Source organism: Chelmon rostratus, chromosome 14, assembly GCF_017976325.1.
Source record: "Chelmon rostratus isolate fCheRos1 chromosome 14, fCheRos1.pri, whole genome shotgun sequence".
In the NCBI taxonomy this organism is placed as follows: domain Eukaryota; kingdom Metazoa; phylum Chordata; class Actinopteri; order Chaetodontiformes; family Chaetodontidae; genus Chelmon; species Chelmon rostratus.
The window spans coordinates 23999403-24020103 of NC_055671.1; the positions used below are offsets into that span (position 1 = coordinate 23999403).

General features: G+C 43.8%; 1 protein-coding gene across 2 annotated transcripts in view; it reads right to left on the minus strand.

The window, feature by feature from the left end:
- Positions 1-20701, minus strand: part of myo7ab (myosin VIIAb) — a 37264-nt gene that overhangs the window by 7145 nt on the left and 9418 nt on the right. For both annotated transcript variants that reach the window (XM_041953073.1, XM_041953072.1), the window contains exons 8-37: positions 20523-20676; positions 20311-20387; positions 19990-20109; positions 19414-19556; positions 19094-19304; positions 18779-18914; positions 18400-18506; positions 16424-16561; positions 15806-15964; positions 15548-15640; positions 14878-14972; positions 14609-14693; positions 14251-14469; positions 11752-12069; positions 11003-11212; positions 9971-10147; positions 9761-9850; positions 8561-8688; positions 8000-8126; positions 6879-6998; positions 6168-6341; positions 5846-6073; positions 4298-4468; positions 4095-4212; positions 3889-4015; positions 2582-2751; positions 2297-2487; positions 1803-1927; positions 1531-1688; positions 408-561 (exon numbers count right to left, since the gene is read on the minus strand). In XM_041953073.1, the coding sequence (XP_041809007.1) occupies positions 408-561; positions 1531-1688; positions 1803-1927; positions 2297-2487; positions 2582-2751; positions 3889-4015; positions 4095-4212; positions 4298-4468; positions 5846-6073; positions 6168-6341; positions 6879-6998; positions 8000-8126; positions 8561-8688; positions 9761-9850; positions 9971-10147; positions 11003-11212; positions 11752-12069; positions 14251-14469; positions 14609-14693; positions 14878-14972; positions 15548-15640; positions 15806-15964; positions 16424-16561; positions 18400-18506; positions 18779-18914; positions 19094-19304; positions 19414-19556; positions 19990-20109; positions 20311-20387; positions 20523-20676 (4523 nt within the window). The remainder of the gene's footprint in view (positions 1-407; positions 562-1530; positions 1689-1802; positions 1928-2296; positions 2488-2581; positions 2752-3888; positions 4016-4094; positions 4213-4297; positions 4469-5845; positions 6074-6167; positions 6342-6878; positions 6999-7999; positions 8127-8560; positions 8689-9760; positions 9851-9970; positions 10148-11002; positions 11213-11751; positions 12070-14250; positions 14470-14608; positions 14694-14877; positions 14973-15547; positions 15641-15805; positions 15965-16423; positions 16562-18399; positions 18507-18778; positions 18915-19093; positions 19305-19413; positions 19557-19989; positions 20110-20310; positions 20388-20522; positions 20677-20701) is intronic.

Sequence of the window (20701 nt, forward strand, 5' to 3'; positions counted from 1 at the left end):
TGATGTTCATCAGCTGGTCTCTGACTGTGTGTCTGTTGTTTATAGTCCTGAGCAGGAAGTGAACTGTGGGTTTACACCTGAAAAACAACGCTGTGAGAACCAGAACAATGAAGGTTCAAACCAGACAATAAACAATGAGCTAAAGCTCTGTAAAGCCGAGGTTAGCTGCAGATTCAGGTGAAGACTCTCCACCATGAGCGACACCTTTCACACTGTAATTTGATATAATAATATAATAAAAAAACAATGAGTGTAACAATTACTATGAAAGTAATGTCCAAATGTCCACATACTATTGGCAATATAGTGCACATACAGTCTATGTGCACCATACAGCATTTTTGTGATGTTTTCTACTCTGTGTGTGTGTGTGTGTGTGTGTGTGTGTTTGTGTGTGTCAGACGTACTTGATGTGGTTATCAGTGAGCTGTTTCAGGATCTGACAGAAGATCTCGTCTTTGAGCGGCTCAGCCTTCAGCGCTCCCTCAAAGATCTGATCGGTGAGCTCGTTGACTGAGCGCGCCCGTTTGGACGGGTAGTCGCCCATGTACTTCATGACAGGTGGAGCCAGAGTTAAGAACACAACAGGCGGGTGTGATATGTACGGATGTTTAGCAACAGTTTAAAACAATACATGAAAACAATAAATGAGACAAGAATCGACAACATGACAAACCTTCAGATGTTACACATAAATTAATGTCTACAGATGAAAAAACTAGATTATCCACAAAATTAAACGAGCCACTATTTTGATAATCAACTAATTGTTTAAGTCATTTTTCAAGTAAAATTTGATGTTTCCTGCTTCTCGTGTATGAGGAATTTTTAAGCAGTGAAGTATTCAGATACTTCACTAAAATAAAAGTACTAACACCACACTGTAAAAATACTTCTGCAATGAAAGAGTGACTCAGTATCAGACTGCAGCTACGATTCTTTTCATTCTGGATGAATCTGCTGATTATTTTCTCCATTAATCGATCGATGATTGATCGTTTGGTTTGTAAACATTCTGAAAATAGTGAGAAATGTGGTGACGATGAGCCAAAGTGACGCCTTCACGATGTTTTAGTCCAACCAACAGTAACAGCAGAAACCTCAAGATGATTAAATAATAAATCAAAAATATAAAATAATTAAATAGAAAAGCAGCAAATCGTCACATTTTTGGAGCTGGAATAATCAGACATCAAAACAGTGACTAATCGTTTCAAATGTGCTTTTATAAACTGTTCGGTAGTTTCATTTATTTAACATCATAATTTAGAAGCTCTTCTTATGTTTTGTATGTAAAAATCTTCATTTGTAAAGAAACTAAATGCTGTAGGGAGTATGTCTCTCTGGAATGTGGTGCAGTAGAAGCAGAAAGTGACATGAAAAGACTCAAGTACCTCAACTTTGTACTCAAGTACAGAACTTGAGTAAAAGTACTTCCACCGTTGGGAATAAATTACAGTAACTGCATGTATTCTTCAGACTAACACTGTGAAGTAAGTTTGGGAAAAAGGTTCAGAGACTAAAGGATATCCATGAAGGCCAGACAGGCCTCCTGGGAGAGCTCGTCATGAACCAGGACTTTCTTCAGCAGAGGCTGTTTGAGGGGCTCCCTGGTGCAGCTCCACAGACGCTCCTTCCCTCTGGACTTAGAGATCATCACCCTGCTCAGAGTGCTCTTAGGAGGAGGCCTGGAAACATGCAGGGGGGGGGTTAGAAATGATAACACACACTCTCTGTCCTCCAGCAAGTCAATGCATCATTTGTAAAGCAACTATATGCTTCATGTCTCCATGTGAATGCACCTGAAGTAGTCGTAGGAGAACTCCTCCAGCGTGTAGGCCTTTGTTTTGTCCTCCTTGTCAGAAAGGTTCATGTGGGACAAACCAATGGACTCTCGCCTCTGATCAGGAGTCATGATCACAAGAGCCTGAGGTGAAGAAAGAGAGAGAGAAAGAAGGGCTGTAAGGAGTTATAAGACAAAGAAAATCACCTAAAGCGTTAGTATATAGAGTGTGTTTTTAAAGGTAAGTTCAACATTTTCATATCAAAACATTCAATATAAAGGCTGTCACGTGGTGGTTAGCCTAGCTTAGCATAAATACTGGAAGCAGGTGGAAACAGCTAGCTCCTACTGGCACTTTTTTAATCTTACCGTTGAACTCTTTGCATCTGTTTTTTTTAATCCACAAAAAAGATTGTAACAATAATCCCACATTTAGTTTTTAGGTGTGTAACATCTCCTGACAGCCCGCAATCAGGGACAAAAACCAAAGTGACCGTGTTAAAGCCAACTCACCACTAAGTCATACTGGGGTCTGGTGATAGTGGGCAGCACGTAGACACAGTCTGCAGGGAAGTCTCCTCTCTGTTTGGTCCTGTCGTTGATGCCGTGAGCCCAGCCAGAGTTCATCACATGCTCTCCGTCGTGTTCGTCCAGGATGATCAGATCCCCCTTGGAGAAACTCAGGAATGTGGAATCTACCCCTGCTGCAAAATACAGATTACATATATAAACAATAAAACAAAAGATGTTAGGTTTATGGTTTAGATCTTGTTTAGGTTTAGATCAAAACTTTCTTACCGGGGTTGGGACAGTCCAGCAGTCCCACCACATACTTGGACTTCTTCCTCAGACCCTCGAGGAAGGTGACCACCAGGTCGCGGATGTCCTCGGCATTGTTGGAGGTGAACGTGTACTCGTCTCCTTTGATGGTGGCCAAAGTAAAACTCTGGCCCTGGAGTTTACCCCCTCTGGAAGAAGACATTTTACGTTAGAAAGAGGCTTTTCATGACGTATGAAAGATAAATCACTCATCATGTAGTCGTTCTAGAATGTGGACTACATAAAGACATCATTTCTCTGTTGCTAAGTGATCAGTAGTTCCATTCTGGCCCTTTACTCTGAAGAAACAAAGCTACAGCCATGCTAACCGCTCTGTCTGGCTGTACTGAGGCACGGCAATGCTTTGAACCAAATGCTAACATCAGCATGCTAACATGCTCACTATTACAATGTTAACATGCTGATGTTTAGCATCTGTAATGTTTAATATGTTCGCCGTCTTAGGTTAGCATGTTAGCATGCTAACATTTGCTAATGAGCACTAAACAGAATGTACAGCTGCCACTGATGGGAATGTCAGTTTTGCAGGTATGCAGTTTAAACTTTAACCTGACGATGGCGCTAGATTAAAAGTTAAGGCTTCATTAAAGTTATAAGAATTCATGCTGAGGGAGACGTGAATATCTGCACCAATTTTTATGGCAATCCATCCCACAGTTGTAGAGACGTTTCACTAAAAAACGGAAATGTCAACCTCATGGTGCACTAGATGAAAAGTCATGAAAACACCAAAGTCAGTAGGATTCATCCTCTGGGTACTGTGAATGTTTGCACCAAATTTCATGGCTATCAATCCGACACCTGTTGAGTTATTTGAGTCTGGACCAAAGTGGTGGAACAACAGACAGACTGACAGGAACCAACAAGTAATGACTGCAGTATAAATTTGGGAGTACATACATGAATACTTTCAAATCACATTAATTAAATTTATTAAAATACACATTTATGAACCATGATAATGTCATTCCAGGTAATCAGATGCTGAGTATAATATAGACCAGCAGAGGGAGCTCTATCTCTAAACACTTTACTGAAGCAATACTTGTGTTTTGGATGAAACTGATGAGATGAGACAGGAAATGTGAAGCACAGTTTGTAAAATGAAGAAACTCCTCCACCATGCAGTTACTCACTCTCCAGTTCTCCATATATAATTTAGAATCTGTCAGAGCTTGGATTTGTGTATTTTCAGAAACACTATAAGAGGAAATAGGCTTAATTTAGCTTTAAATGAGACTAAAATGATGCTCTGGTTGTCACACCTGCTGCTGGACACAGCTGTGATCTCTGGGAAGGAGAGCTCCAGAAGGACCTGCTCCTGCTCGTCCACAAAGTAAACTCCGGTCCAGTTCACCGCCACGATCACGTCATTCTTGGGCAGACTCGGTCCTGTGGACAGACGGTGTCGCATCCATGAAAACACCTCCCCATACCTCCAGCTACACTTTCCTGCTTCTGTGTCACCAACCTGAGAATTTGAAGGCCTCGTAGAAACGTGAGAAGAGCAAAGGCCACTTTAGACGAGCAAAGTCCACCACGTCCTCCTTCACCCTCTGCGTGTTCAGCCTCCTTTTGGTGTGTAATCCCTGCAGTCGGTTGTAGTTAACGTCAAACACGTTGCTCAGAAAGCAGCAAAGAAGCGTCAGTTCTGTTCACTAATGCAGCAGATACCTTTTTATGGGCGCTGATGATAAGCTGAAGCCACTTCTCTGCAGTCTTGGTCGAGGTGATTTCTCTGTCGGGGATGTAGGAGGGGATGAGGCTCAGCAGGCGATCCTGGAGGATGTCGGAGCCGTAATCCACGTAGTACTGCTGCGAGGCCAGCTCTGCCAGGTCCTCCTCCTTCAGGACAGACGCAGGGCGAAGAGACGCTCATGAGGAACAAACAAAACCAATATGGCGACTGACAACCTTCTGTTTTCTGTACACACTGTTCTTGTGCAGCCGTTATCACAACAAAGTGGACAAAAGAGACCATTTAATCAACAGATTCTGCCTGACGTAAGGAAGTTTCTATGAAAACGAACACATCTATTTGAGTAAAACAGCTGCAGAATTATATTATATTAGTGGTAGAGCTGCTGCACATTTTCAATTTCACCCTCAACTCATCCTGCAGATGTTTTCTGAGCAGAATTAGCAGATTTTGAGCGATGACACGATTTAAAGTATGAATAGAAAAACACCTCAAACACATCAATTATATGCTGGACAGCAGCCTTAACAGAAGAACACTGACTTTCTCTTTTCATAGACTTCTTTATTTTTAGTACTTTACTGAATTAAAGCCCGACATTTTGGCCTTAATCAAACAGGAATAATGTGTCCATACATTCAGACACCATGCATGGATTCCTTTAGAGGATAACTTTCGTTTTTTACAACCTGGACCTTATTTGTAGCATTAAATACGACCATTTACTCACCCAGACAACTTTGGTGGCATTTGGAGTCGTTTTGAAGAAATTAGCCCCAGAGGAGCGGCGCGTATATCCGTATAATGCGAGTACTCGGGGCATCCATGCGCAGCCTCTATAAACGCATAATCTGCGGCGAAACTCGTTCATATTCCAATATTTTGTTATGATATGCTGGTGCTATTCCCCTCTGAGCCCGTGGTGGCATGTTATCAACATCTAGTGTCTCTAGACAACTACCTCTGACGTGGATGATGTCATTACTGAACGCCGCCCGCTGCGAGCGGCCAGCCACAACACGGCTGACTCTGCGGCGGTCGGCTACGAATACGCAATAACGAACCATAGCTGCGCCAAACTACAGCTAAACTAGCCGACCGCCGACTCCAAATGCCACCAAAGTTGTCTGGGTGAGTAAATGGTCGTATTTAATGCTACAAATAAGGTCCAGGTTGTAAAAAACGAAAGTTATCCTTTAAGATAACTGCATCAGTAATCATGTGACACAAATCATCTGACACAGATGATGGTGATGAAGGCGCAAGACAAAAAGTTGGGCTTTGATTCTGCAAAATGCTGTTTGAACAAAGAAGTCTGTGTGCAGTCCTGCAGAACTGAAACGACTGAAAATACAAGAACTAAAAGATGTCACGAAATCTATAATCTGCTACATAAACTTTTGAGAGGTTATTTTGATCAAAGTGTGTGATTTCGTTCATTGAGCCAGCGTGTTCACGACTTCTCCTCCAATGAGAAATCGATAAGCTACTGGCTGCACGCTAAACAAAACTCAGCCGCTCACCCTCTCACAGCGATACTCTCCGAATTTCACCCCTCGGACGATCTGCTGGTAGATGAGGTTCGTGGCGACGTAGTCCTCGGCAGGGTTGTGCCAGGGGTTGAAGATCTCCTTCCTGAAGAACAGCCTCCAGGGGGCGTTCCTCTCCTGGGCGCCCTGCTCCTTCGCGTACTGCTCGCACTGGGAGACGGCGTCCATGACGTGGTCGCTGCCGCTGCCAAGCGACGACACCTGACAACCGGAGTAAACATCCATCAGTGCTCCATCGTATCGGACCACGCCGACTTTTAAGAAGTGAAGACATGAGCTGCACGTGTGGCCTCACCTTGTCAAACAGGGCGATGTACAGCGAGAAGCCGAAGCGATCTCTCAGGTTGATCTTGTCTGCCAGAGCGTTGCAGAGCTCGCTGGCTGTGGTGGCGGAGTCCGCCAGGAGCGTCTTCGTGGTGCCGTCCATAAACGTCACCGGAAGCATGATGGGCTTCTTAGATTTAGTGGCCTGGAGGCAAAAAAGATCAGACTCAAGTTCAGCGATTCAAACGTCCCTTTTAATCAGTTTAATTCAAGACTTTTCATGAATAAATAACATTTTAGATTTACCTTTCAGATTAGATCAGTTGTTAAATGATCTAAGACATTATTTAAATGGTTGAGACGTATTGAATCTGCTGTGAACGGTTTATCAGAATGATTTGAAGCATCAACATTTTTCACAGGTTCACCAAGTTACATTTAATCTTTGATACCTCAAATAATTGAATTTATTCAGTTTCATGATCAAAAGTATGAAAATATGATGGATGGCCTAGTTTATTCATTATATCATGTAACAATAATTTCTGAGATATATAATGAAACTGGATGGTGGTGGATATATTAACCAATTAAAATGTATTTAAAAAGTTAAAATCCACGAAAGAAAGAATTGAACAAAAACAATCCCACTTTTAGTTTATAATTTCTCATTATTCTGAGGAAACTGAATTAAATGTTAAGAGCTTTCAGGACCTGCAGACACTCAGAACATCTTCAGTACCTGTAATTCCAACCAGGATGGCGGCTGGGTCCTGGTGCGGTTGACGAACGTCCTCCTCAACCGTTCCTCACAATACGGAGCGTAACCAGGAGGCCCGTTGATGAGGAACGTCCGTAGATACTGAAAACAGAAGAGGAGGAAATAAAAAAAAAAACCTTATTCCACTGAAGATCCCAGACAGAAGCAAACGGTGTCACATGAAGGGATAAAACACATTTCACAACACAAACCATCACAAAGTCTTCTGCTTTTTGCCTATTTGCCAGCAAAGGTATAAATACCAGCTGACCAGTCATCCACTCACCAATATTTTTATTAATGTGATGTTTATCTTAGTTGATTGATTGATTACTCATTTGAACATTAAAGTGTGTAACAGTGTAAAATGCCTCAAACTTTTCCTCAAGTCAAACTTGACGTCTTGTTTGTCTGAAGAGTCCAAAAACAAAATACGCTGCGTTCACTGAGTCTCGTAACTTTCTGTCGATGGACTGAAACTTGAGGCTGAATTTGATCTTTAATAACTTTAGTTCCTTTAATGAACTTCGGTTGTTTTATTGGTCCAAACTTGCTGGTGTTTCTGACGGAGACGAGGAGAAGCTGTTGTTGTTAACAGCACGCTGATGTGAGTGTTTTCAGTAATTGATCTGTCGTGTCTGCACACTCGATTGGATTTTAATGAATCCTTCGTGCAGTTTCCTCTCTTCAGTCTGGATTTCTCAGTGTTACAAAATTGCTTTTATTGTGTTTATTATGTTTGCCCACAGAAAAAAAAAGCTTCTGATTACGGGATCAATGAAGACGATGACAAAGAATTACAGTCAATAAAGCAGCGTCTCGCTCTGCAGCAGCAACAGAAACAAACACCTGAAGTCTTTGGACTGAATCTCACTTTTAGGAAAACATTTTTTTCTGTTTAGATTTCTGACTTTTTAACATCTTTCCTGCTCCTTCAAGCGTTCACTCATCACTCAGCCTCATTTCCTGCGTGTTTTCATCAATAATTACATAATTACATTGACGTCACTGCGGGGACACTGGGTCAGACTGACTGACTTGTAGCGTCCTTGTAGCGTCACCTCAGACTGGGTGGTTTTCTCGTGCGACGTGAGGTTTCTTACTTTGACAAACTTCTCGGAGGGGGCGAAGCAGCCGACGCAGAGCGACAGCAGGATCCACCCTCGGGCATGGCTGCTCTTGGACGGATTCTGAGTGAGCTGTTTGCAGATCTGACAGTAGATCTCGTCCCTGTGACAGAAGAACATCAACAGCTGAACAAAGCAGGTCTAAAATGGCGCCGTGCAGCTGCAGCGCTGAAGCTGAGGGCCATATCATAGATTTTTTTAGGGGAAACTGGGAAATGGAACGAGCCCTAATGTTCTCATTGACCTCCTGATCTCCCTCGTCTCACTCCAGAGGTTTAACTTTAACACATTAAAAATATAAAACTCTAAAGGCCAAACTGCTGTGATATTCACTCCACACATTCATGCTCCGCAGAGTGACGGCCCCTCCCGTGTTCAATACTTTCCTCTAGTTCCACCCTCAAGTTCATAACCCCTTTCCTTCAGCTCCATCCTCAGGACAAACTCACAAAAGTGGAAATCTTTAAAGTTATAATAGGAATCACGTTGAGTCTGGATCTGGTGGTGCCACTAAAGGAGCTCAGGTGCTGCAGTCACCTGAGGGCGGGTCGTAAGATGCCGTTGCCGATGATGAAGTGAAGTTTCTCCAGGTTGGAGGTGGGCCGATCCTCCAGCATGCTGTTCCCCTGGAGGCCGTAGTCCCCCTCGGTCAACCGTCTGGTGACCTGCAGACAATGGGGAGAAAAAAACTCTGAGAGGAATCACCCCATCCATCAATGTGCCCCTCTGCTTACATTAACCACTGTCACCCACATCTGCTTGAGTTACTGTAGACTGGATCAATTTTACACTGGTGGTCTATTAGAGCTAATTAACTTGCCCAGGTGACAAAGAACCCACTTCACCCGTGTGTCAACCAAATGAACCAGGTTCAAGTCCTCAGGTCACTTTCTGATGGTTCAGAAACTAATACACAGAAAGATTACAAAGATTATATTTTGGATGAACTCAAGATACTTGTGCTCAAAAAGAGGATTCATTCTCAGTGAAGAACCTTGGAGCCCTAATCTGCCTCTATACCTGCCAAAGAGCAGTGATTCCCAACACGTCTCCGGGGGTCATCAGGTGGATACCTCCCTTCAACAGTGTTTCACCTACTTAGTCCCACGACACCTACAGGAGGCTAGGCGGTGAACTCCGGCGGCCCAGAGTCACCCCCCCAGTGCCAGTTCACACTGCTCCTACACAATCTAAACAGCACCGCCACGTTCACCTGACCCAGGCCTGTTTAGGAGATGCTCCAGGTAGTGGCCAGTACCGATGCTACCATTTAGCTAATGCTAATGCTAACCGCTAACTGCTAAGAAGAACAGAAGAAGACAATATAGTACCGATGCTACCATTTAGCTAATGCTAATGCTAACTGCTAAGAAGAACAGAAGAAGACAATACAGTACCGATGCTACCATTTAGCTAATGCTAACCGCTAACCGTCCATACTATACTATCATACCATCGCTTTAGCTTTAGCTAACTGCTACAATGCTACCACAGGCCTAGATGCCACATGTAACTGCCAAGTGCCGCACTACCATCATCTCCTCCTGCCTCTCACCAACTGCACCAATAAAAGCGGGATGTGGGGATGCAAACCCTGGTTCGGGTAGGGGATGAACAGAATGAACTCAGCAACTAAAGCGCTGTGTTTCATTTTTGAAATGGAAGCACAGACCAGCGTTCAGCGTTCGTCTGAGCGAGCATCGTGGGATCTGTGGAAGCTGCCGGTTTGATTCTCACCTCCTCAGTGATCTTGGATTTCCTCTTCAGAGTGAGAGACACGAGTTTATGTCTGACACTGTTCCTCTTCTGGCTGTCGATGGAGCTGTTCTGTAGACACAAACATGGACTCGTGATCACATTCTGCAGTTTGTTGACCACATCACAGACCTGAGCTTCTGCGATGCTCAACAATCAGTGGAGACGGTTTGACTCTCGGCTTCATCTCACCTCTCCCTCCACCTGCAGTTCCTGCAGCTCCCTCTTGTAGGTCCTCTTGCCGAGGGTTTCGTAGATCTTGGTCATGACCGGGATCTTTTCGCTGCCGTCATTAATGACCATCTGACATTTTGGCTCCGGGAGGTCGCCCATGAACCTCAACACGGTGATCCACACTGCTAAAGCAGCCTGGAGGACGGGACGGGATATTTAAATCAGCAGGAAGGTAAGTGAGTCACTGTTTTCTTAGCATGCGCACTTAAAGGTGCTTTGATAATTGTTTTAACATGCATAAATCAGCATTAGATTATTGTTTAAGAATCAGCATAAACACAATGAGTGACAATGTGTCACCGGGTCAAATTCAGGCTAGGCTAGGCTAGTTGTTTCCAGTGTCTCCAGTCTTCATGCTAAAGCTAAGCTAACATTCTGCTGGCTTTACACTGAATGTGAGAGAGGTATTGATCTTCATATCGAACTCTCAGCAAGAAAGCAAATAATCCTATTTACCGAAATGCTGAACTATTAACAAACAAAATAATTATGTACTAATAATAATATTTAATTTTATTTGTATAGCACTTTTCATACAAGAACTTCAGCTCAAAGTGCTGTAAGGAGTAACATGCACCAGGTGCTTCATATAAAAAAACCCACTTGATAATAATAATAGTAAAAATGAGAAAAAAAAAAAAAGATGGAAATAGAATAAAGAACAACATGAAAACTAAAACCCACAGAATGAAAATACAACATTTATAAAGAAGTGTAGCAGTTTATAAGTGTGAGGCAAAGCACAAAGTTTCAGGCCTGTATCAGGAAGTCAGATCCAAAGGCCACAGTGAAAAGTTTTTAGCTTTCTTTTAAAAAATATTCAGCATCTCTGATTTTCTTTCAGCTGTTTCTGGAAACCTCCAATAAACCAGCAGCTGAAGACAAATAGTGAACAAGGGAGTTAGCAGTTAGCTTGGTGCTAGCACATTAAAGGCTTTGCACACATGGAGGAGGACCTTAACTGGGTGTTGGAGGACTTTAGGTTCTTACCAGCTGGTCTCCTTCATCCTCATGAAAGAGCAGAGGTTGTTTCAGTGGTCGTCTGATGTAGGTGTGAGTGGAAACACCCTGGAAGTAGGTGGCTGCAAACTTGGAGAACTTGTACTCGGACAAATCCTCATCTTCCTCAGCAGGTAACGGCGGAGCTTCATTCAGCACCTCCTCTTCAGCTTCTTCACCGCGAGGAGTGTTCTCCAAGTCCTGAGCGGTAGGAAAATACACACAGATGAAGAAATACAATAATGTGTGCAAAATGTAAGGGGCCACAGTTAATATAAAAATTAAATAGGAAGAGCAGATAAAGTAACCAGCTGATGAAAAGAGTTGAACATCTGTCAACATCTGTCAAGTGGCCAGAAACACAACACTAACTGTTCGTTAAATGCTAGCAGCAACACGTCTATACAGTGATAATATATCAGGGCCACGAGTCTGACGGCTTGTTGTGGAGTTCTTCTGCCCCCAAGTGGCCAATTAAGAGTCTGCAGCCTCGTTAGAGGTTCAGCACTTTGGCTTTGAGCTGCATGCTAACGTCAGCATGCTATCATGCTCACAATGACAGTGCTAGCACGCCGATGTCTAGCAGGTGACCGTCTCAGGTTTGCGTGGACCAGCTGACAGATCTGCGTACGCTGCCGTGACTAACAGCTGAAATCAAATCCATGTTGAATCACAACAAATGTAAGTTATTGGAAAACATCAGACGTCTTTATTGGACAACAAAAAACATAAACACATACTTCAAAACCAGCTGGTGCTTGTCCGTCCTGGTTGGGCAACGGCCCAGAGTTCCCCAGGAAACCGAACATGCGGTCGACCATATCGGAGTGATCCACGGGCTGCTCCTTCTCCCTCTCCATCTGCTCCAGCAGCTCCTTCTTCCTCCTCGCCTCCTCCTTCTCCTCCCTCTCCCTCTCTTCCTGCTGCTGGGCCAGTTGGACGAGCCTCTCCTGGTGTTTCCTCTCGGCCTCTGCCTTGGCCCGCCGCGCCGTCATCTGGTTTCGCAGCTGCTCCTCCTCGGCGAGGCGCTGGCGCTCGGCTTCCTGTCGATGCCGCAGCTGCGAGGGGAGGTGAGAGGAAACAGAGGGGAGAGGGTTCACAGAAGCAGGTGGGGTGTGATACTGATTAACATTCTCTCCTGTTAGCTTTTGTCTACTTAAAACTAGAGCAGAGGAACTGAAGGGAAACACTCGAGGTGTAAACAGGTAACTGAGTTTTTGTTGAATTCTATGAGATGCATGACTACAACAAAGAGCCAATAATACAGAATATCTCTATTCAGAATATAAACAAGGACAGCAAGGGCTATAGCAGAATAAATCTAAACTTCTACACGCTAACATGACAAGGAACCAAGATAAAGAATAGCATAAAGTCATAAACACAGATCAATGTACATCATCGACAACATGCATCAGCAGCCGCCTCTGGTCCGCACTCGAGCTGCTCGACTCCAAACAGCTCACCCACTTAACTTCCTCCATGTCGGGTCACGGGAGCCGCGGACTCGCTCGGCAATATTATTCGATTTATATCTCGTCAAGTAACAAACTGCGATTAAACAAACATTTACAAAGCAAATAATTTATTCGATATTGTGTTTCAGGACAAGAAAGAGAGAAAGAAACGTGCAGCAGCAGCAGATAAACAGCTCACAAACATTTCCATATTTCACAGACAGACATGCAACCAGGTCTGAACAAACTAATTTCAAAAGAACGTGCAAAAAGAAGGTTTTTATGGTGACATTATAGGCTCAGATCACAGCTGTTACTGTTGCAGTGTGTGCATCAAATAAACCTCCTTTCAGATCTGCACCTCCGAAACATCTGACATTTATGCTCCTTTTACACAGTGATTGGCAACGTGTGCACAGATATAAAAGAAGGCACTTATTTTATTTCTTAGTTTTTGTATGGGTCAAAAAAATATACATATAACGGCCCATGTTTTTACCATTGGACAGAGCCAGGCTAGCTGTTTGACCCTGTTTCCAGTCTTAATGCTAAGCTAAGCTAACCAGTTTAGCCTTAGACAGACATGGGAGTTGCATCGACCTTCTCGTCTAACTCTCGGCAAGCTGCTGGTGCAAGAATACCCTCCTACAGTAGCTGCGTTTCCATTGCCCCTAGAAATGCGCAAATCCTAAATATCGCAAAAAAAAAAAAAACGGTAATGGAAACACCTAAATTTCAAAAATCCTCTCAAATATCGCAAAAACATTTTTACACTCTCATGAGGTGGTTTTTCAGCCGTGTCGATATTTACGTGTATCGCAAAAGTGTAATGGAAACACTTTTTTCGCATTTACACGTCTCCGAGGTCAGCGGACTCCCCGTTTCGGGCCGGCCACATGCAGTCAGATATAACATCTTGTCAGTTTTGTAGTGTTTGTATGTTTTCTGGATCTCAATAAGTAGCAGACAAAAACACTGCAGCTGTTCCAGCTGTCACGCTGGCTGATCTGTTAAAGACAATCCGACGGCTGTGATCTCGTCCTGTGCGCACTTTGCAAAATCTAATCATTCCGTTTTCATTAATCGTGAGATGAACTTGTGATGAGTGTGTGCACCTCAGCTATGTGGGAGACACGCGTGCACGCCATTAACTTTAATATTTACACATAATTGCTGATAGAAAGTGTGTTCAAAGGACACTTCAGTAATTCACAGTCCTGCATTCTGCTGCTGCTCCGCCGACGCGAGCTGACGCTGTCAGAGCGAGCCGACGCTGTCAGAGCGAGCCTCGCGTAATAACAAAGTGATCAATAATAGGCCATTAAAATCAGTGATCACTCTAAGTCAACAGATAATTTCTGTATTTCACCTTCAGCATGTGCTTTTTAATTATAAGGCTTTGTGTTAAGTTTTACCGACGCACAACACGCACACACATCTCGCGGGACGTCCGAGAACTTACGAGAATTTCGGCTGGTTCGCAAAACACCGTTCAATGGAAACACTTGCAAGTCGCATTCGAACTTTGCCGAAATTTCAGAAATATCGCTTTTATTTTGCGAATAAATGTAATGGAAACACAGCTAGTATCTAATCATGGCGTTGCATGAACAGATGTAGTAAGGCTTCACAGTTTCTTTTAGCCAAATCAAATGCGTGACACATCACATCCGTCAGCGTGCACGTTATTCTTCACGTCTGCCATCAGCACCACTCGCCCTCTCTTTCTGGCACGTCAGCAGCATGATATAAGTAGCAGTAGTAAATATAATGACAGTTTACCTCTGCCCTGAGCCTCTGGCAGAGGCGTCTGGCTATCATGCCCCTGGTGTAGGCCTGAAGGGTCAACACGGCACGAAGGCGGCGCCAAAATGTCTGCCGGATGAGGAAGCCGCGGCAACGGGCTTGGATGAGAGTCACGCGAAGGCGAGTCGCCTGGTAGCTTCTGTAGTACTTCCTTGACCTGTAGACAGCCTGAAGGCGCAGGAAGCCAGACTGCATCTGAAGGAAAGAGGAGTTTCACAGGTGGAGCGATATTAGTGCGGCGCCTCGTTAGCATCAGAACAAATGAATTCATCTCTTCAAAGGTGTCCAAGAATATTTCATCCGATGAAAATCTATAAAGGTGTGAAGGACTCACAGTTTGGTAATTCCTCCTGCATCGATAACCCCTCCAGACCTTCTGGATGACCGTCACGGCGCTCTTCAGTCTGAGGAAGTTAGTCCTACGAGGTGGACACAGAAATGTGATTTTGAACTGGATCATTACAGAACCCTGAATCCCCCTTTCAGAGCTTCACTCATCGAATTTATGCACACAAGCTGACCCACATTTTTCTTTATCTTGTGCACACAAGATAAAAAATATGATATTGTGTGTTTTTTTGGGCTCAGCGGGTTCAGGTATACCTCGCTTTAAGTCCACGCACAGCCTTCTGGATGAGGATGACCTTGTCGGTGATGGCCTTGTCCCTCTCGATCTCCAGCTGCATGTCGTGGTGGTCCTGACAAGCAGAGACAAAACAGCAAATAAAGAAGAATATATTGATCAAAGCTGGATTACCAAAGCAGACGAGACTGTGGACCCCAGACTCAGGGGCCCCAAAGGTAAGGGCGATGGAGCTTGAGACCTGGCAAAATATCGTAATAATCAGTTATTATGCTGACATGGTGCATATTTCTAAAAAAAAGTCAGCTCATAAAACAGCTCATATTTGCCCCGGGGCCCCCGAGCGAGTTAACTGGGCCCTGACGTTCAGGACCTGGTTTTAAAAGCTTATATGTTCAGTAGGAATGAATGTGTTTGGGACTGAGAGCTGCAGACGGGGTTCAGAGGACTAACACGCTGGTTTTGGTTTCTTCACTGGGTTTGTGTTGTCACTATCAATCAATAATGAATTTAGATCAGACCAAAGTCTGCGGACTCTTGGACACACACCCTGTCCGTCTGTACATACATGGTCTTATTTTTAAGATTGTCTTTTTTCCTCTTTTGATTGGCTCAGTACAAAGAGCAGACCACTAAGAGACCTCAGGCCTCCAGGTCTCAGCAAGACTTCCACACACACAGAAAAACAACCTTCAGGAAAATCTTGGTCTTTCCGATCTGCCAGTCGTCATGTTTGCCCAGCCGGGCCTGGACGATCTGCCGGCAGGTCCCTCGCAGGTCTTCCTGGAAGGAGAGAGAAAGCTTTCAGCAGAGATAAAAGTAGAAAAACACTGTACGACTTTGTGTAGTTTTGGTGAACTGAGCCTTTAATAAAGTTACCGATCGCGTCTTTAAAGGTTTAATCGCTGAAGAAGACAACAGGACTGTAACAGCGGTTGTGTTTCTGACCTGTATGTGAGCAGGTTTGATGCCAGGCATGAGGACTCGGTAACGCTCCACGAACTCGCCAAAGGTGTATCTGATGGGATAACCGGCCCGCCGGATCCTGATGGTCTCCATCATGCCGGAGTATCGCAGCTGACGGACACACAGCTCTCTGTCAAATAACTGGAAAAAACACAGAAAATTAAAGTAGAGGTTTAAACAGCAACAAAACATCCTGCGTAAGAGGACAAAGTGAAATCTTTTAATGTTTTTAATTATTGGACATGTGTTTCTCATTTCTTGCTCTTAAAGGAAAAGTTCCACATTTTCTTGCTGAGAGTGAGGTGATTGACATCAGTCTCTGTTTGGTAGATATGAAGGTGCAGCAGCTACGGCAGGCTAACTTAGCTTAGCACGAAGACTGAGAACAAAGGGAAACACAGCCTGCTCCTGTCTAAACGTAAAAAATCTGCCTAACAGCACTGACTCCAGTGCTGTGAGCTTCACTGCTGCTGGTGGGCAGTTTCCACCTGCCTCCACTCAACAGAGACAACCAGTCAAACCAGTACCGAGGCTTCACCAACACAAGCCTGAACCTGTGCTAACAACAGTCAAAGTCCAGCAGATTAAAGTTCGTCTCACCATCGGTTTTTTGAGCTCGTTGGGTTTTATACAGCGAACAAAGAACGGCTGACACACGCTGAGAGTCCTCATCAGCATCTCGAGGGAACGTTTGAACTGACTGCTCAGGGTGGGAGAACGCTTCCTCGTCTCGACACCCTGCGACACACACACACACGCACACAGAAAACACACACACACGCACACAGAAAACACACACACACACGCACACACAAGGTAGAAATACATAAAACAATGTTTCACCAACACAAATGATCAAGTGTCTGCAACCAGAGCAGTAAATCAGTCAGCTGTTCCTCTCATTCCTTTAATGAGTGACAGTTATGATGCTGTGATGTTTTCATCCTGTCATTAACTTTGCCTTTAAGAGACATGTGACTGTTTCTTTGCTTCATCGGTTCAACATTGCTCTCTGTTTCAGTGTTACTGGCAGCGTAACATGAATTATTTGTTGGGAATTGTTGTAGTAACATGAAACTGAGACTTTCCACCGTTTTACATTTACTTAGTACATTTTTAATCATATTTTACCACATGAAAAATAAGCAGCATGTACATTTACTACATTTTTATATATTAGATTTTTTAAATGATCAAAATCACTGTACTAACAACGCTGTAAATGTAAATATGCATTTATACCACAGCTATTGTAAGACCAGTTAATGCAACATTTTTCTGGGACACAACTTTTCCAAATACACAGCATTCAGAAACAGTGACACTGTGACATGTGGTGATGGTGCCAAATGATCTTTAACCAGCAAAGATCAATCACTAAAAGCGACCGAGAGGTTACTGTAAAACAGAATTAATCACTCTGAACGGGATTCTTGGTTTAAAACTGTTGTGCGAGCGCTGCTGTAGGTAATCAATAAGATTTTAATCCAGGAAAACTATCAAAAACTCAGCTTTAAACTTTGCTTGACTGATAATAACATGATTACTAGGAAAGCTGGGTTTCAAAAGTCCTGTTTCAGACCTGCTTTACACTCTGTACAAAGATATTTTGACATTAAGACTGATTGGAGTTGATCAACTTTTATTTTCTCTCATTACCGTGTTTGCAATTTCAATTAACCACCGACACATGACGTTTATCTCTCAAGCCAAAGCAAAGCCTTACTGACCTGTTAACGACCTGTTCGTTAATATATTTTAATTTGTACCTGTAATTTTACTGTTGTTTCCATTTCGTCTGACTTTTTTAGAGACGATCAGGATTCATTTTTGTCTCGCTGGTATGTTGTATATATCAGACATTTAAACACAGCGGTACACAACACCAGCGCAGGGTGCACACACACATACACACACAAAATCTCTGACAGCCGTCGTCACTGTAACCCGTCATAAAAACACGACGGGACTTCCCATCGGTTCTCCAACAAGTTCTTCAAATTGTGCAAGAACTGCTCTGTTCGCCTGTCATGACGAGATGGACGAGGCTAATTTTTCATCAACTTAAAGCTAAATCTTATCAAATAAACGCACTTTCCCTCTGGTTTCTGCTACAACAAACTGCACACCTGTAGGATAAAGAGAAGAGCTTAAGGAGGGGGGGGTGCTGCTAGCTGGAGGTGCACCATGGGAATCTGGATTCATGGGTTTTTATTCAGTTTCAGAGAACACACACAGGGTTTTAGAGTGACCACATGTTGCTAAAGGCCGTTGATTACCTTGGGAGCAGGTGTGCTGGGCTGCTGATAGCCACACAGAAACTGATGTCAGAGGAAAAGAGGAAACAGAGAAGAGACAGCAGAGTGAGAGGAGGGCTGCGCCATTAGTAAAAGCCGACACTGCGAGAAGAAAAGCTAAAGGGAGGCAAAAGTCACCACTGACATCATCACCAGAAGACAGCAACACCTTCAAAGTCTTAACAAAAGTCAAAAAGGAGGCGAAAAAATATTAGTCCACAGTTACAAGTATTCATGCAAACATAAATCTAGAGGTTTTACAGTAATGGTTGGTCTCACCATGGCCACGTCAGCCTGGAAGATCTGCTTGATGAACTTGTTCTTGGACGAGTGGACGAGCTGGATGATGTCGGTGTGGAGGCTGTCTCGGTTTTTCTCCAGGAACCCTGGAGGAAGAGGAGGAGAGAGAAGAGCTGTGAGGTCACTTGGTGAGAAAGGTGAGAAATACACAGCTGCTTTTTAGTTCTGGCCCAGTTTGTTTTCTCACTTCCTGCTTTTTCCAAAATAAGAGCTCATCTCATCTGGCCTTTATTTCCTCCTGAGAGTCTGAGCCAAAACTGCAGCATAACTCATCACCAACAACAGAGGAGCGAGAGAAGAAAAAGCACAAAACAAAGCGTGAAAACAACATGGACGAGGCTGATGAAACACAACGCACCTCTGGTCTCGTAATGCACCACACCGGCAAAGTGTTGGATACCAAACTGGGTTTCGTAGCTGTTTTTCGGAGGGATGTAGTTGGAGTTGAGCTTGTGCTGCGAGTTGAGCTTATAGAGCATCGTGGCATCAGTTCCCTGAAAGATAAAGAAACATCAATCATACAGAAAAGCAAAGCTGCAGCTACAAATGGATTCTTAAGGCCAAAATTCTTCAAATGATCTTGTAAAAAAGGACCAAAACCAGCCCAGGATGCATCACTGAAGCTAAAGACTGAGCATGTCCCCAGATGGTCAAACCCTCCACTGTGCTGTACCTTAGGGAACTTGCTCTCCTCATCAATGAGGGAGATGATGTTCATGGGTTTGTTGGCGATCATGTCCAGAGCGTCCTGGTTGTCCGTGAACTCGATGTGCTGCCAGCTGATGTCCTCCAGGTTGTACTCCTCCTGCTCCAGTTTGAAGACGTGGCGAACGAAGAACTGCTGCAAGTTCTCGTTGGCAAAGTTGATGCAAAGCTGTTCGAAACTAAACCAGGAGAAGTGAGAAGGAAGTCAGAACAGCGTCTGACAGTAGAAACTAGTGTTCAGGGTTCAAGAACGGACCAGTGACGACGCTTTATAATCAAATAAATCACCTGTTGACGATGAAGTTCTCGAAACCAAAGATGTCCAGCAGCCCGATGGACCTGCGCATGATGCTACTGTTGCAGGATGGCGGTCTGTATATGGCAGAATTGATCTTATCCACAATCCAGACAAACAGCCGCCCGTAGATCCCCTGGAAGATGATCCTCATGATCAGTACGAAATTGCTCTTTATTGTGATATCTTGAAAACTATTGGCGGGATTGCTGTGAAATTTTGGACACACATTCATGGTTAACATATGGTAAATATGTGCATGGCTTCCATGGTCAGTGCAGCAGATTCACTTGATTATAGTGGATGCCCTCTGTTGTGGGCATGTCTATGCCACATTGGGTTTAAGACAAAATATCTGCAAAACTAATGACATTGCCATGAGGCTGTTTAGCATTAATTAACAAATATAAACCTGCTAAACTAACAAGATGAACATGGCAATTAAACATTTAAAGCGAAACTATTTTCATAACTGATCAGTTTCAAGCAGAAACGCCAAAATTTCTCTGCTTCCACGTTTTGGTTGTTTCATATATGAGATTTCTGTTTTTCTGGTAAACCATTAGTACCTTGACAAAAGCGTCCCTGACATCCAGCCCTTGTTCCACACTGAGAGGCGTGGCGACACTTTCACCTCGTGTGATCAGGGTTCGCGTGGTCAAACACACCATCACGTCCTTCGGCTCCACCTGCAAGAATACAAGCGATGGTCACTAAAGTGGTAGAAATGGAGAATTTGAAGCAGCTACACGATGTGCTTTTCTTTTCTAGTATAGAACACAAATACAGTGAACCTGTTATGCAGAGATACAGCTGGATTATGAGCAGATTCTTGTTTTTGCTATATACTGATTTGATCTTTCATCCACCAAATCAATGCATGCACGCACCTCCATGAGTGAGGCAGCAGTAACCAGGTCAGGAGATCTCACGACCACACAGGCGTCCAGGTTGTCGTACGTACGAGCTGTGGAAAACAAAAAACATATTTTTTCTTGAGACTGAATGACTCCTCTAATCAGAGCACTGTGTATTCACTACGTGGTTTTATTTTTTTCCAGCACAATGCCGCCACTAACGATGTCTTTGCAGTTCATCGTACCCTCAAAGCGCAGGTTGCCCATGTGCAGGATGGCAGCCAGCAGCTTGGAAATCTCCCAGTTCTCGGTCTCAGTGAACATGAGGACCTTCATGGCTGACAGGATGCTCGAGTAATCGCTCAGGTCGTCACGACCGTCGCAGGCTGTGCAGTTACCCTAAAGGGCACAAAGATCTTCAGGT